This window comes from Mizuhopecten yessoensis, unplaced genomic scaffold, assembly GCF_002113885.1.
Source record: "Mizuhopecten yessoensis strain PY_sf001 unplaced genomic scaffold, ASM211388v2 scaffold9639, whole genome shotgun sequence".
Classification (NCBI taxonomy): Eukaryota; Metazoa; Mollusca; class Bivalvia; order Pectinida; family Pectinidae; genus Mizuhopecten; species Mizuhopecten yessoensis.
The window spans coordinates 396,346-410,425 of NW_018408148.1; the positions used below are offsets into that span (position 1 = coordinate 396,346).

At 33.5% G+C, this 14,080-nt stretch overlaps 1 protein-coding gene across 1 annotated transcript in view; it reads left to right on the forward strand.

Moving 5' to 3' along the window:
* LOC110458512 (titin-like) overlaps positions 1–14,080 on the forward strand; it is a 483,136-nt gene that overhangs the window by 350,682 nt on the left and 118,374 nt on the right. Inside the window, exons 252-258 of the mRNA XM_021510245.1 lie at positions 305–341; positions 879–1,008; positions 1,961–2,120; positions 2,739–2,766; positions 3,604–3,751; positions 4,032–4,170; positions 5,496–5,546. Of these exons, the coding sequence (XP_021365920.1) occupies positions 305–341; positions 879–1,008; positions 1,961–2,120; positions 2,739–2,766; positions 3,604–3,751; positions 4,032–4,170; positions 5,496–5,546 (693 nt within the window). The remainder of the gene's footprint in view (positions 1–304; positions 342–878; positions 1,009–1,960; positions 2,121–2,738; positions 2,767–3,603; positions 3,752–4,031; positions 4,171–5,495; positions 5,547–14,080) is intronic.

Sequence of the window (14,080 nt, forward strand, 5' to 3'; positions counted from 1 at the left end):
TATGTATATACAAATATGATACCTGTAATATGATAAGTTAATTAGTGATGTCTCGTTCTACAAGTGATCTGTTAGATGGGGTAGAATTGATACTGTTTTCTTACTCATTCTCTTTATGACAATACGAAGATTTCCTGTACACAATTGTTCAAGCAAAACCAGATACTTTATACAAATCTTCTAAATATATATTCTGTGGATAAACTCTCTATGATCTAGTATATGCAAGCATTATTTTCTGGATACAGAATGGCTAAATTTGTTGTCAGCCTAAAAAATTTAATTGATGTTTCTAAAATTACAGATGAAAAAGAATCAGGAGTGAAGGATGCTGGTCCAAGGTAACTATGACAACCATTTTAACTTTGTAAGAGATGGAGATTAATATCTTTCAGTACAAATAGCATAGAAAATATTAAAAAAAAAATATTATCATCTGTTACTTTATTTCATAGTGATCACTATTTCCTAACCATTAAAAATACAAAAGGGACTCAGCTGTTCAATGTCTGGTTAGCTTAACGACCAATTAATGAAACTTTTCATCTTTTTCATTTTCCAGATATATTGAAATTTAGATTAAATTTGAATTTGTAGGGATAACAATTAACATACGATAATCCAGACAAGAAATACAAAAACCTTTTTCAATTTTCAGATATTTATAAGAAAAAAGCATTTTGGAAAATTTGGTTTTATAAATTGACTGGTTAATTGAATCAGGCTGTGAATATCTGGGTCAAGACATATTTGATCAAGTTTTTGGTCATCAAATCACAATTCAGATTAAAAACACAAAAAAAAAATATTCTTAGACAATTAAAGATTTCATATGTGTAAGGAAATATTGTAAAACATTTTTGTGTGCTAATTTCCAGGAAATTCCCACCTCGATTTGTCATCGAACTTGAGCCCGAAATAATGGTTGCCATTGGTGACGATGTCAAACTTGTTTGCATAATTGACGACGCCCTTGATGGGGTACACTGGGAAAAGGATGGCAAAAAGGTAGGTTGTCATGGAAACTGTTTTACAGCATATTACCATAACAACCGTTGATTATACCTTGGGTGCAGTTGAAATTGACAATTACGATAAGTACAAGTGATCTCCGTTGTTTTGCACTATGTCCTTTGATAATATCTTGTTAATTGCTCTTTATGGTATTTTCCTGCTGCAGTGACTTAAATTACCGTGTGTTTAACAATGTTGTTCGGCTGTAATGAGTTAATTGCTCATCTTTAAATTTATAATCGATAGAGAAAGAGGTACTGTGGGGGAACTTTGTAACTTTCATCTCCAATTCTTCTGCGATTTGAAAATTATTCCCTGATGAAATACATTCATCAAATAGATCCAGATTGCGGAGAGTCATGCTGAAGAATCTGTAAAAAATTATCTTGAATCTAAATTAACACCAGCCTCAGTCGACAACGAGGTCTAGAGCTTTTGATTGTGTTTGTATACCCAGTGCACTGATAGATATGGGTTCAACTCCAGCATCGGTGGCATGACCTGTGTTTTATCTCTTAGCAGTCATCAAGTAATTATATTGATATTGTTTAACTCTGGGCAGGGTTTGATGAACGTATTGATCGTCTGCATCAAATTTAGTGTTAGAAAATGTATGTGAAATAAAATGAAACATAGAACAATTCAAACTATATCTACAGGAAGTCAAAACTTTATGTTGTTTAAGAAAAATGGAAAAAATATCATTTAAAGAATGTGAAAGTGATATCTGTGAATTTCAATTTATAAAGTTCTTTCAAATGGAATATTTTCGATAATAACTAACACTTAGAATTTTTGAACTTCAAGGGTTGACAATATGTAAATAAAAAAATAAAAATAAAAAATCTACTCGTGAAAATTGTCTCCCAATCCCTTTGGACTTTCATATTTCGTAAGTACAATATGTCAGCCTAAACTTTACAAAGCTTTTATTTCTATATTGTAGATGTCTGGAAATTCTAGAACGAAAATTGTGCAAGAAACTGACGGGACACAACAACTAGAGCTCTCTAAAGCCGTGCAATCAGACGAAGGAATTTACTCTTGTATCGCCATGACAACATCAGGCAAAATCGTGACAACCGAAACAAAACTACATGTGACAGGTGAGTGAACTAAACCAGACAGAAGGTTTTCCAAGTTCTATTCCGACTTGCGTATTGCAAAGTTATCTTCTCTTGGGAGCAGGTATTGATTGTTACGTCATTGGTCTGTGTGAGAAAATTACGTCGTTTTCTCAAAAATTGATGACGTTACTCTCACAAACAAGTGACGCAACAATCAATACCTGCTCCTAAGAGAAGATAACTCTGCAATACGCAAAGACGGAATAGATTAATTGTGATTTTTATTCCAATTTTCTGAAATGCTGCTGAAATCTTGTATTATGGTTGTGGTTCAATTTCTTCTTTTTTCAAAACAACAATTGTTTGTGAGGATACCAGTTCAGTTATTTAGGTTAACTAATTTCATGACAACAGAAATCAAAACGATTAAGATTTAGGTGTTAATGATTTAATTGAGTACAGTAACAGTAATGTTTTACTTTTTTATGAGAAGTATTTTTTTTCTATATTATTTTTATGAGAAGTATGGGAGATAACTCCGTCAGATCTGTTCCCATGATACACAAGCACCCATGCAGAAAACCTTTAATGGTGACAATCAAAAACAGTATATCTATCATCTTATGGTGTATGATATGAGTTTGATTTTATTTACAGAGGAGAAAAGCCAGCCCTTAGCTGTTGGGTAAGTTAAATATACTTTCTTCTTTTGGTGTGTCTGTTTAGACAGGTTCACACGTGTCAGATTATATATGTCACATGTGATAGATTAATTCAAGAGTTAAGATGACTGAGATTACTTGTTAGATAATAGAGATCACTATGTTGTAAATTAGTCACAGGTCACTAAATGTCAGCTTGACAGGTCACTATATGTCTGATTAGACAGGTGACTATATGTCAGATTAGATAGGTCTCTAGATGTCATATAAGAAAGGTTACTAGTTGTCAAATTAAACAGGTCATTAGTTGTAGGATTAAATATGTAACTAGTAGTCAGATAAGATAGGTAACTAGTTGTCAGATTAGAGAGGTTACTTGTTGTCAAATTAAACAGGTCACTAGTCATCAGATTAGACATGTCACTAGTTGTTAGTTAAAGAGGTTACTAGTTGTATGATTAGAAAGGTCACTAGCTGTCAAATTAGATAGGTCACTAGTCATCAGATTAGACAGGTCACTAGTTGTTAGATTAAAGAGGTTACTAGTTGTCTGATTAGACAGGTCACTTGTCAAATTAAACAGGTCACTAGTCATCAGATTAGAGAGGTCACTTGTCATCAGATGAGACAGGTCACTAGTTTTTAGATTAAAGAGGTCACTAGTTGTCAGATTAGAGGGGTCACTAAATGTCTGATTAGACAAGTCACTAGATGTCAGATTGGACAGGTCACTATAGTTGACAGATTAGACAGTTCATATCTTTGAGATAACAGAGAGAATTTTGTGCAAGACTATCTCAGTAAGGACAAGTGAAGTGTTATTTGATTTCCAGTAATCAGGGTTATATATACGTTTACAGTGCAGAGACCAAACCAAAGTTTACAAGCCAGCTGAAAGACAGTTACTGTAAGGACGGGGAGGAAGTTACCTTGGAATGTGAGGTCTCCGGACTGCCACGCCCACAAATGACCTGGCACAAGGACAAACATGAAATCCTCGACAGTCAGGTAGGAAATTTGTGATTTTCCTGTTCTGTCACAGCCTGATCCCTGGTTTGTAATATCAGTAATTTTCATAAAAAAATATCAGCTAAAAATTAGAACCTTAATAATATTGCAATTGTATATCCGTCATTAAGTTCTGTACAAACATTGTCACTTTTGTCACTTATGATATTATTTAGCTAATATTTTCACTTTTAGGGAGAAACTTGTTTGATCTTTGAAATTCAAAATTTATTCGAAGTACTTATTTTTGTAACACTGATATTTCATGTTGCGATTACAGGATTTCCAGATCAGTACCATTGGCAACAAGTGCCGACTGACAATCGCCGAAGTTTTCCCCGAAGACGAGGGCCGATACATCTGTAAGGCTGTAAACTCGCTAGGGGAGACAACTGCGTCATGCCAACTCCTTGTAGAAGGTAGGCGCTAAGGCTATTGTTGTCATCACATCATATAGCTTGCCGTACCTCACTCATATATATGTTTGTAAGCACTGACATAACATCCGATGTCCATCGTACAAATATATTCTGTCCATAAATTGATCATGTACAACATTTAAATTGAAGTAATATTTCTAATATTACGAAATGACTTATCGGTATGTCAATACAATGAATTTAAATCTGATATATTATGTCCATTAAACTACTTTTAAATGTGCTCAAATTAAATATGTGTAAATTTTGTTTTTGTCCATAAAAGATATATTATAAAATGCATGTTTGCCCATAGAAAAGAAGCAGATTTTATGACAGTCTCATTTCAATATATTAAATATCTGCTAAAATGATGTATACAATATGTACTTTTATATAGATAGGTTGTGATATTTATTCTCATTTTACATTTAGATTCCAACTGAAAGTTGCATAAGTGATTTTGATGTATAGTTTAATAATCACTCAAATATATTTAAAAATACACAAATATTATATCATATTATATTTTAAGATATTCCTGCTCTAAATTGTATATTTATTTATATATGATAGGATGTAGTATTTATTGATTTCTCTAAATTATTGCCAAATCATACCTTGTAGATATTTATTCCCATATTTAAATTCAAATTGTATATCCTAAAATAATTTATCAAATTGTATATCTTAAAATAATTTATCTATTAATTTTTATGTTTTATGCACAGGCATGTAAATTATTTTCTTATTAATCTAGTAAAAATATGAAATTGATGATTGTAATCATTAATTCATAACTTCATTGAAAATTATGCTAATGTTAGAAATGTATTTTTAATCAAAGCAAAGTGTGCATTGTATAGATTTGATTACAATATTGACCTTAGTTACACTGTAGAAAGAATTTCACTGTATAATTAAAATGTAGTTTAAACCTCAATATACACTGTAATACTAAAATCTTACCATTACTAAGAACATCTTATTTCAAAAATCTTTTTTGACATTAAACTTTCCTTTGAATCTCACATTCTCTTCTTGTATATCTAATAACTTATTTCTGTAACCGAACATTGTCACGTATTGTACTTTCTTTAAAAAATCGCTAAAACTTTTTCCTGTAAAATGAAATTCAATTTGTTTCAATTCAGACTATTTAACACTTATTATTTTCTTCGTCTTTGAGCTCTTCAGGGGGAAAATCTGTTGTAAACCCTTGTCTCTGTTGGGTATCACAAACTCGACCCTTTGGTCGGATTCTATCATCTGTGTATGTCTCTCAGTCAGTCTGTCATCCTTTATTTGTCCGTTTTCCTCCTCAGACACTCTATCCTATGATTCTGCCTCCATGTCATCATCAACTTATAGTCGTGGTAAGCCTGATAAATTCTCATATCAGTAGCACTTTACAGGGAACAAACCGAGTTATCTCCCTTTGTTTTGGCAATCAGAGTAATCTCTCTTTGTTCTAACTCTCTAATATTTCCTTTATAATCGTGCAGAACATTTTTTTTATGGAAATAATCACTTTTTTATGAGAAGTTTTTTTTTCTTTCTATTTTACTTTTTATGAGAAGTATGGGAGATAACTCCGTCAGATCTGTTCCCGTGATACACAAGCACCCAAGCAGAAACCCTTTAATGGTGACCATCAAAAAACAGGGTTTTCAGTAATAGTGGAGTATCTTTTATATAAATTATGTTCAATGGATACATTCAGCAGCCATGAAGTATCATATATAATACCCTGTACTCAGTTTTAATGTCCATAACTGTATTACATATACTTTCATTCTTTGTTGTAAAACTTTTTACTTATCATGATGAATAAGGAGTTCTCTTTGTTGAGTCAATTATAGAGTCTAAAAACTGTCTTTATAAATCACTATCTACCTCCGACTATAAATATCAGGTCTGATGGTCGCCACACCAAGGGCTTTCTCTACTTACTAAGGCCACACAAACTTAACGAAGAAATCATTTTTCATGCTCCAGAATTTTTTTCAATGCTTTGACAAATTCAAAATTGGGTTTTGTTTTACTACTCTTTCGGTGATTTTACATTGGAACATAGTAAAATATTTTGACTTGCCTAATTTTTCCAGAATAAATGCGGGTTTTTTTGTAAATAAATCAAAAGGAAGAGAGACAACTCTTGAACCAATCTTTCATAACTGCAATAAAAACATCTTTATGAAAGAGAAATCAAGATTCTTCTGTGGATATTAAGTTTATAAAAATATTCTAAACAAAGACTAATAATAATTGAAATTTTACGATGAAATACTAGCATGTATATCAAAATCATCCTTTGAAGAAATATGTGTAAACTTTACCTAAAAACCTATATTTTCTTTGTGTGGCCTTACCTAACTTTATATTCAATAGAAATATGTGTTTTTTAGACTAGATTCATTATTCATAGCATGATTTATGTGGGACAATTACTTTGTATACATTAAATTTAGTGATAACAAGAATGATTAGGTATAAAGATGACGTATCGTATTCCACTTCGTACTGATGTTGCACCTTTGTTGTCTGTCTGACGATGTTTGTTGTCACCATGTGATTTGTTGTTGTTTATGTTTACATTGAGTTTATTACACATATCATGATCACGAATTATAATTTGATACGTTATGGTGGTTAAAGATGCAGTAAAACCTTGATATAATGCCTGACGTTCATATACAGCATTACCTCGATATAATGTCATTTGATTATAAAAACCTTGATATAATGCCTGAATTTCATATACAGCATTACCTCGATATAATGTCATTTGCTTATAAAAACCTTGATAAAATGCCCCTTGTTATAAACAGTTCAATATATAATGCCCCTATTTCATATACAGTAAGACTTTGATATAAGGCCGCCTTGCCTATATAAAAAGTCATTATAGTGTCCCTAATTTACGAACAGTAGAAACTTAATATAACGCCCATCATCATGTCTCTTTTCTTCACATTTTCTTCACATTTTTTTCACATTTTCTTCCCACCGATGTGTTTCAACATCCTCTTTTCTGTTTTCTAAACCATTCCTATTTAATGTGTCAAATTTGGTATATCGCCAAACCTCTTTATAATGTCAAAATGTCACCAGACAAATGGTGGCAGTATAACAAGGTTTTACTATATGTAGATATGATACCACTTTTCTGTTCTTTTTTTGTTATTGTATTTTTTTCCAGAACAAAGATGAATCTTATTTGAATTGTTGCATGTCTATATCATTTTATGTTTATTCATGATTCAAATGATACAGTTGTGAGATTTATTTGAAAAAAAAGTCTTGTAAGAACTGAACTACAATTCCGGATTTGTCATAAATCAGAACGACCTGTCATATCCTGATGTAACCACTGTTCCCTTGTTCCTCTGTCACGAGTGTATGATGATTTGAGACACGCTTAGTATACACCACTACACAGGAAATACATTTGAAAAGTGTATTGCATCATAATACATATCATAGACAGATGATATGCATATTTCTGCATTTGTCCTAGAGATACGAAAAACACTTCCCATACAATGTATTTCCATGTTTTTCTGTCATGAATCTGTGATGAATCTAGACAAGTTCTTTATACGCCACGTTTTAATCATTAAACAGGAAATACATTTGAAATGTGTATTGCATCATTTTGCATTTCATAGGAAGATGACATGCATATTTTTGCATTTGTCGGAGATACGAACAGCACTTTGTATACAAAATACACCCCATAAATCATAGATAACTTGTGGATACGAGCGTGATATATGAATCATACATGCCGATGTACACGATATGATAATTCTGCTGACGACAATGTGCAATGTTGGTTTCTGAAAACAGAATTTTATCAGGGTGTTGGCAGAGCACCCCTGTGGTGTTAAAATCACAAAACAAACATTTAACTGAGTCCGACATTCTCTAAACTGATATATAACAAGTAGCAGACGCATCAAAAACAAACATTGATGCGACCTTGTGGTTAGGTGGTGAAGATTCCGAGTGCAAAGTGTACTTGTTTAGAGCCGTCGAGCTTCGTCATTGTGTTGTGTACCCGATTAAACAAAATAAAGTTAGAACTCCAGACGTGTATGCGAGTGTAATCGTCGTCATCTTATATCACTATTTAAGATTTCACAAACGACAAATTCGGTGAACTGTCCCGTTTTGTTACGTGACAATTAGTCCCACGATATTTTATCCGTCCCGAAGATGTTCTTATCAAATGTATAAATTTCAGCACTGATTCTTTAACAAAAGAATCTTATCAAATATCTTAGTTTAATGGTAATCTTTTCATTATAAATTGGGGCCCTTCAAGAGCCTACAATTTATTTCGATATAAACAATTTATAGTGTGTTCATTTTTTATGGGTAAATTTGCCCATCTTGCATGTTATTAAAATCTTTTTTTGAAATAAAATTATTAAATGTAAAATTTCAAGTTGTTTATTTTGTTTGTTTGTTTGATTCCCCCCTTATAAATCCCTAATTTAATTGTAGACAAGTTTATTGTCCTGGGACCATTGCCCAGTAGTATAGTGGAAGATTGGTGTAAACTAATTTAGATAAACCACCTGCATTTAAATACTGATTTAAAAGCTGGAGATGAGTATCGCATGGAACGCCTTCAGACCATAAATTGAATTTATAGAGAGATTGTAATTCATTATACTAAGAAGGGGGAGCTATGTGGCTTGAAGATTGAAGAAATTAAATAATTATAGATACTGTAGGTTCTACAGAATTAGCCAAGTTCATAACCGTTAAAATGTGTATATCCAGAAATTATTTTATGTCAAAGATTGGGAGCGACCTTGTGACCTTTACCATATTTATCCATTTATAAGTGCATGCCTGGTAGTAAGCCCACTCATATTCCCGTAAAAATACTAATAAATGTTGTTTCATTGTCCAGTTATAAGACACACACACACCCGTATATTTTTGACAGACATGTAACATTCTGTAATATCACCCTCTATGTCAAGCATCACAAGAACAATATGTTATATATCTATGACGAAGGCATCACTGGTTGTGCTTTTCTTTGATTTTTCCACTTGAAATATTCAAAATGTGTACTGGACATGCTTTGGGTGAGTATGATATGAAAAATCCAATTCCATCAGATTTTTCATAAATGTTGTAATAGTAATTAATGGGATTTATTCATCATTCCCAAAGTCATTATTAACACTTACGTTAAAATCCTATTGCACACCATGCATGCAGAGTAAGAGAAAATGTGGGTGGGCTTATTATCAGGTATGGGCTTATCTTTGGTAAAATATGGTAATATACTGGTTATCACCATTGTAACAGTATCATTGTACATTAAAGTTTTACTGGGGTGATGAGGGGGGCCCTAAATCATGGGTACTTGTTATGATGTGTCGGAAACAATCAGACGTTTGACAGTCTTCCTGATAACGTAACTTGAATTTCGTAACTTGAATTTCGATGCACACAGTATTTGAGAAGCACTTTAGTTTTATCAGGTTTGTAAGTGTATTAATTGCGATGAATCATTTCTATTTCGGTCTGAAGTGATGTCCATGTTTTAGAAACAGGATCAGGAGGGTTTCCACGTACAAAACACGGAAGGACGTGTATGTGTGGTCGGATACACAACAAGGAAGGGGCGGATATGATGATACGAAGGGTGTTCAATTTGGAGAAGTGACTCATTTGACTGGTTTTCATGTATATCGTGTGATTTATTATCCACTAATACAGTATACTTATATTTCCCCTCAGAAGAAAGGTAGACATGTTGTATTGGTGTGTGTCTTTGTCTCGGTTAATATGTAATTCTCGGGTCTATATAACCATACAGTCTCCACATTAAAAGTTAATAATTGTTAAATATTTGATTTCTACTTTTTCGTGTTAGTGTTAACAGATTTTGCACATTTTATATATAAGTGGTCTTTATGAACGACTTCTTGGTAAGTTGGGTGGCACAGTAGATAACGCACTCGCCTTTCACCAAGCGATTCAATTCCCTGATCGTACGTGAAAAAGTATGGGTAACCTGCCTGACCACGTGGGTTTTCTCCAGGTGCTCTGGTTTCCTCCCACATTAAGACCCCCATTGTACTAACATCCAGGCCAACAAGATGGTGATTAATATAAATTGAAATAAGTTTCTTAATTGTTGTAAAATAAATAAAGTTTAAGTTATATCAACAACTTTATTGTACACTCTTGTCCAGTCGATTGTCCTTGTATCCAGCTGGTGACCAGTCGAGCTATTGACCATGTTGGTTTTGTACCTGAGTTTGGACCAGGAGATGTTATGGAGTTACTGTACTAAATCAACACACTTTATCTACTATGACCACAGTATCTGGTAGTAAATGTTTACTGAAGGTCAGCTGATCTTCTCTGGTCCTGACAGCGACAATTCGTTAGTCTCACCTGTAGCGGTAGGTACTAGTACAACAACACGCCAGGTAGATGGCTAATTAGTACAGGTATGACAGGTATGCCCATAGCCATACTCTGTTAACTGATAGATATATGTACTTACTCAAGCATATTTATGACCTGACTGAGCAGGTCACTGAAGCTGTGAATGTGTATCAGTGAAACACATGTTCTGTATAAACATTTTGATGACCCTGAGCAAATACACAGAAATGTTGATGAACCTGGAATTGTTTCCCAGACCTTTCTAATAACAGTGATATAATTATAGACCAAAGTATAAATACTCTGCCAAGCTGAATGGTACCGTGAGACTGATGTTTTGGCAAGCTTTCAAGCGATCGGGATGTTTCTGATGATGGCACAGAAGCATGAGAACCTGATTGAGGCTAATAAGACATATCGGAATCATGGTCACTAGTATCATCACGCCTTGTTCTCTGGTGATCGGGAGGGGCTTTAGAGCTATTTTAGGAAAAAGATATTAGTAAATCTCGCCAGACAGACAGATGTATCATGATAATTAATAGGTGTCGTTTTCACATCAGCTCGATGGAGAATTTCATCACACTCTTGACATTCAATGTAATTTGTCAATATTTAGCAATATACTTGCTAATTAGTACTGTCAAATTTGCTCAAGAGACAAACCTACTAGTCAATACCCTATTGTAGAAACCACCATTTTCTCATTCAAACAATTTACTAATTATATGAATACTCCATAAAGAAACCATCTCTTTAAAGAGACCACCTTTTAACATTTCCTTGGGTGGTCTCTTAACACTGGTTTAATTGTAATTGGACAATTGGCATTGCATGAATGCCACTTCCTATTTCAAGAGCATCATTCCAAGGGAGGTATAAAACGTACGTTTTAGTCCTTTAATAGTTGAGCAACTGAAAAGTTCTAGACACGCTACATATCGTATTTTGTCATTATTCATGCCTTTTTTTTTTTAAATTAAACAAATTGGAAGTACCAAGTTATTTATCGAAATATCTTCCTAACACCTGTATATATAACTTTTAAGACCTAACATCAAGGTCGAAATTCCAATATCTTTCATCTGATTTATTGGAAAGCTCATCAAGGCTCCTGCATTCTATTTGGACATGGATTAAATATCTGTTGTTAGGGTAAGGTCAATGTATAAAGTCCCTGAATCGAATTACCCACTATTTAATTATAAATTTCGTCAGATAATTGATTTTGTTGTGATGAGTTTGTTTGTATAAGATAAATGGCGATATTATGATAATGGTTGACTTTTCTGTGCTCTGTAATGGGCGGGAGGAGTTGAACATGTGCTTTGATTATTATTTTCACTTTACCTTGACCATAGATTCGACCTCAAGATGGCCAAAGCAAATCTATTTTCATTGTAACTAAGGAGACACATGTTGAATTTATCATTTTTTTTAATGAATGGGTACCTGCTGGTTGTTATGGAAACCAATAGCTGTAATTCTATGTATGGGATAGAGGGTATTTACTAGTTAATGATGTGGTAGGCTGGTCGGTCAGGTAGTTGATAGGGTGTGACATTAGTGGCCGATGGATGGTCAGTGGGAGGAGATAGTGGTCGGTTTATGTATGTAATTATACCCCTGGTTTCTGATGGTCATCTTGTGGTCAGGACAGCCACACCACTTGGTCAACACTGTTGTAAGGTTACCAGTAGTAATGTACTGTACTGTTGTCGGGATTAATTGACCCACAGGTGCATACTTGCCAACCCTCCCTATGTAGGAGGGAACCAGGACTCCCGATTTTGGACCCTTAAATTAAGTACTTTCAACCTGGGAATTTGCTCAACTGTTCCATTATTTCAAGATCTAATGATTTCATCTGAAAGAACAGCTCAAAATTTGTCATTTTAAAGGGTTATTTTGACTCTTAGGGGTATATTCACCCATTTTATTTATGTTATAATTTTGAGTATTGAGAATCTCCCCATGAAAATTTCAAAAAGTTGGCAAGAATGCAATGCAGGTGTAACATCCTTATCTGTCATCCCAAAATAAAATAAAAATTTAGGCAATAAAATATCTGAACAGTTCATTTTCTTGACTCCTATTTGAAGAAATTTCATATTTTCGATGTTCTTTCTAACGAATAAGATGAATTCAAGCAGATATCAAGATGTAGTGATTGCAGACGGTTTTTAGAAGTCGAAAATGTGGGTGTGTCTTTCAAAATAAACAGATTTGGCAGCTACGGTTAGATATATGAGACACTGGTATCTTGAAGGTCAATGGTTTCTTAGTAATTCCAAAGTGAAAAATATCTTGACAGAAAAAAAAGTTCTTATCGGCAAAACAGACTCTAATTTGAGCATTTGTAATGTTGAACTGAACAAACTCTGTACGAATCTGTGAATTTTCTGCCAACCCTCGTGTCATCGTACTGTGCTACCTAGTGTTGAAGCCTTACATAAACTTACATAGCAGTGACCTTATCATTTGACTTTCTCCAGATGAGATAAATTTGTTTAAGGACAGTCACACAGGTTTATCTGGCAAGCAAACAACAGATTAGTTGTCAGCATGTTGTTTTTTACTAAAATTGTTAATATATATCCGACCCTACAAATACAAGTTCGGAGGACGAACACTATATAATAAAGAAACAATATATCTGTAATACTGACAATCATATCCACTGGCACTCGGACGTACATCTCTCGGCCATTGATCCTGTAAACGACATTTTGATAACCTTGCTCCTCTCAGCAGTCCTTTGTCAGGTGTATTTTCAGTGGAGGAAGAGTCGATCACACCGTTTAATTGGGGAACACACTAATGGTTATCTTTTTTTTAATTTATTTTTTATTAAATTTGAAAGAGTTTGAAATATAATTTGCACAGGGCCTTCATTGGAGACACTTTGACAATTAAACAGTACTTTAGAGAAAAAAGTTTTCGTTCTCTCAACCTGGGGCTCAAATGTACTGTTAGACTGTTTGTGAATGCAGATAGTTTTTACAGAGTTTGAGCATCATTGTGTGAAACTTGGTAGCTGTATTTCAAATGTTTGTAAAATTAAGTTGTATAATTAAATATAAATGTTAAATGTACCTGCTGTCAAGACAGCATCCAAGAGCTTAGCACTTTTACAATTTAGCTTTATCTTTTCTAACTCATTGGAAGGTATTTTACAACACACAGTGACATGTTTCTGCCATACAGACTTGATTTACTGTAACAAGATAAATGTCCCTGGCCTATTTCCCCACACACACACAAACAGAAACATGTAATTCTGGTTGACAGTGACAGTTTTAAGACAAGGAATATCCTTATACCATATCTGTAGAACCCTGACCCAAGTGACTTTGGTGTCTATTTCTTAAAGGAAATGTTTATTTCATGTAGTTGATGTGATGCTATGTGATTATATCACAAAAATGTTTGAAAGTGATTTTTTTAGGTGTATGTTTCTAATGGAAGTGTTTATGTCAGATGT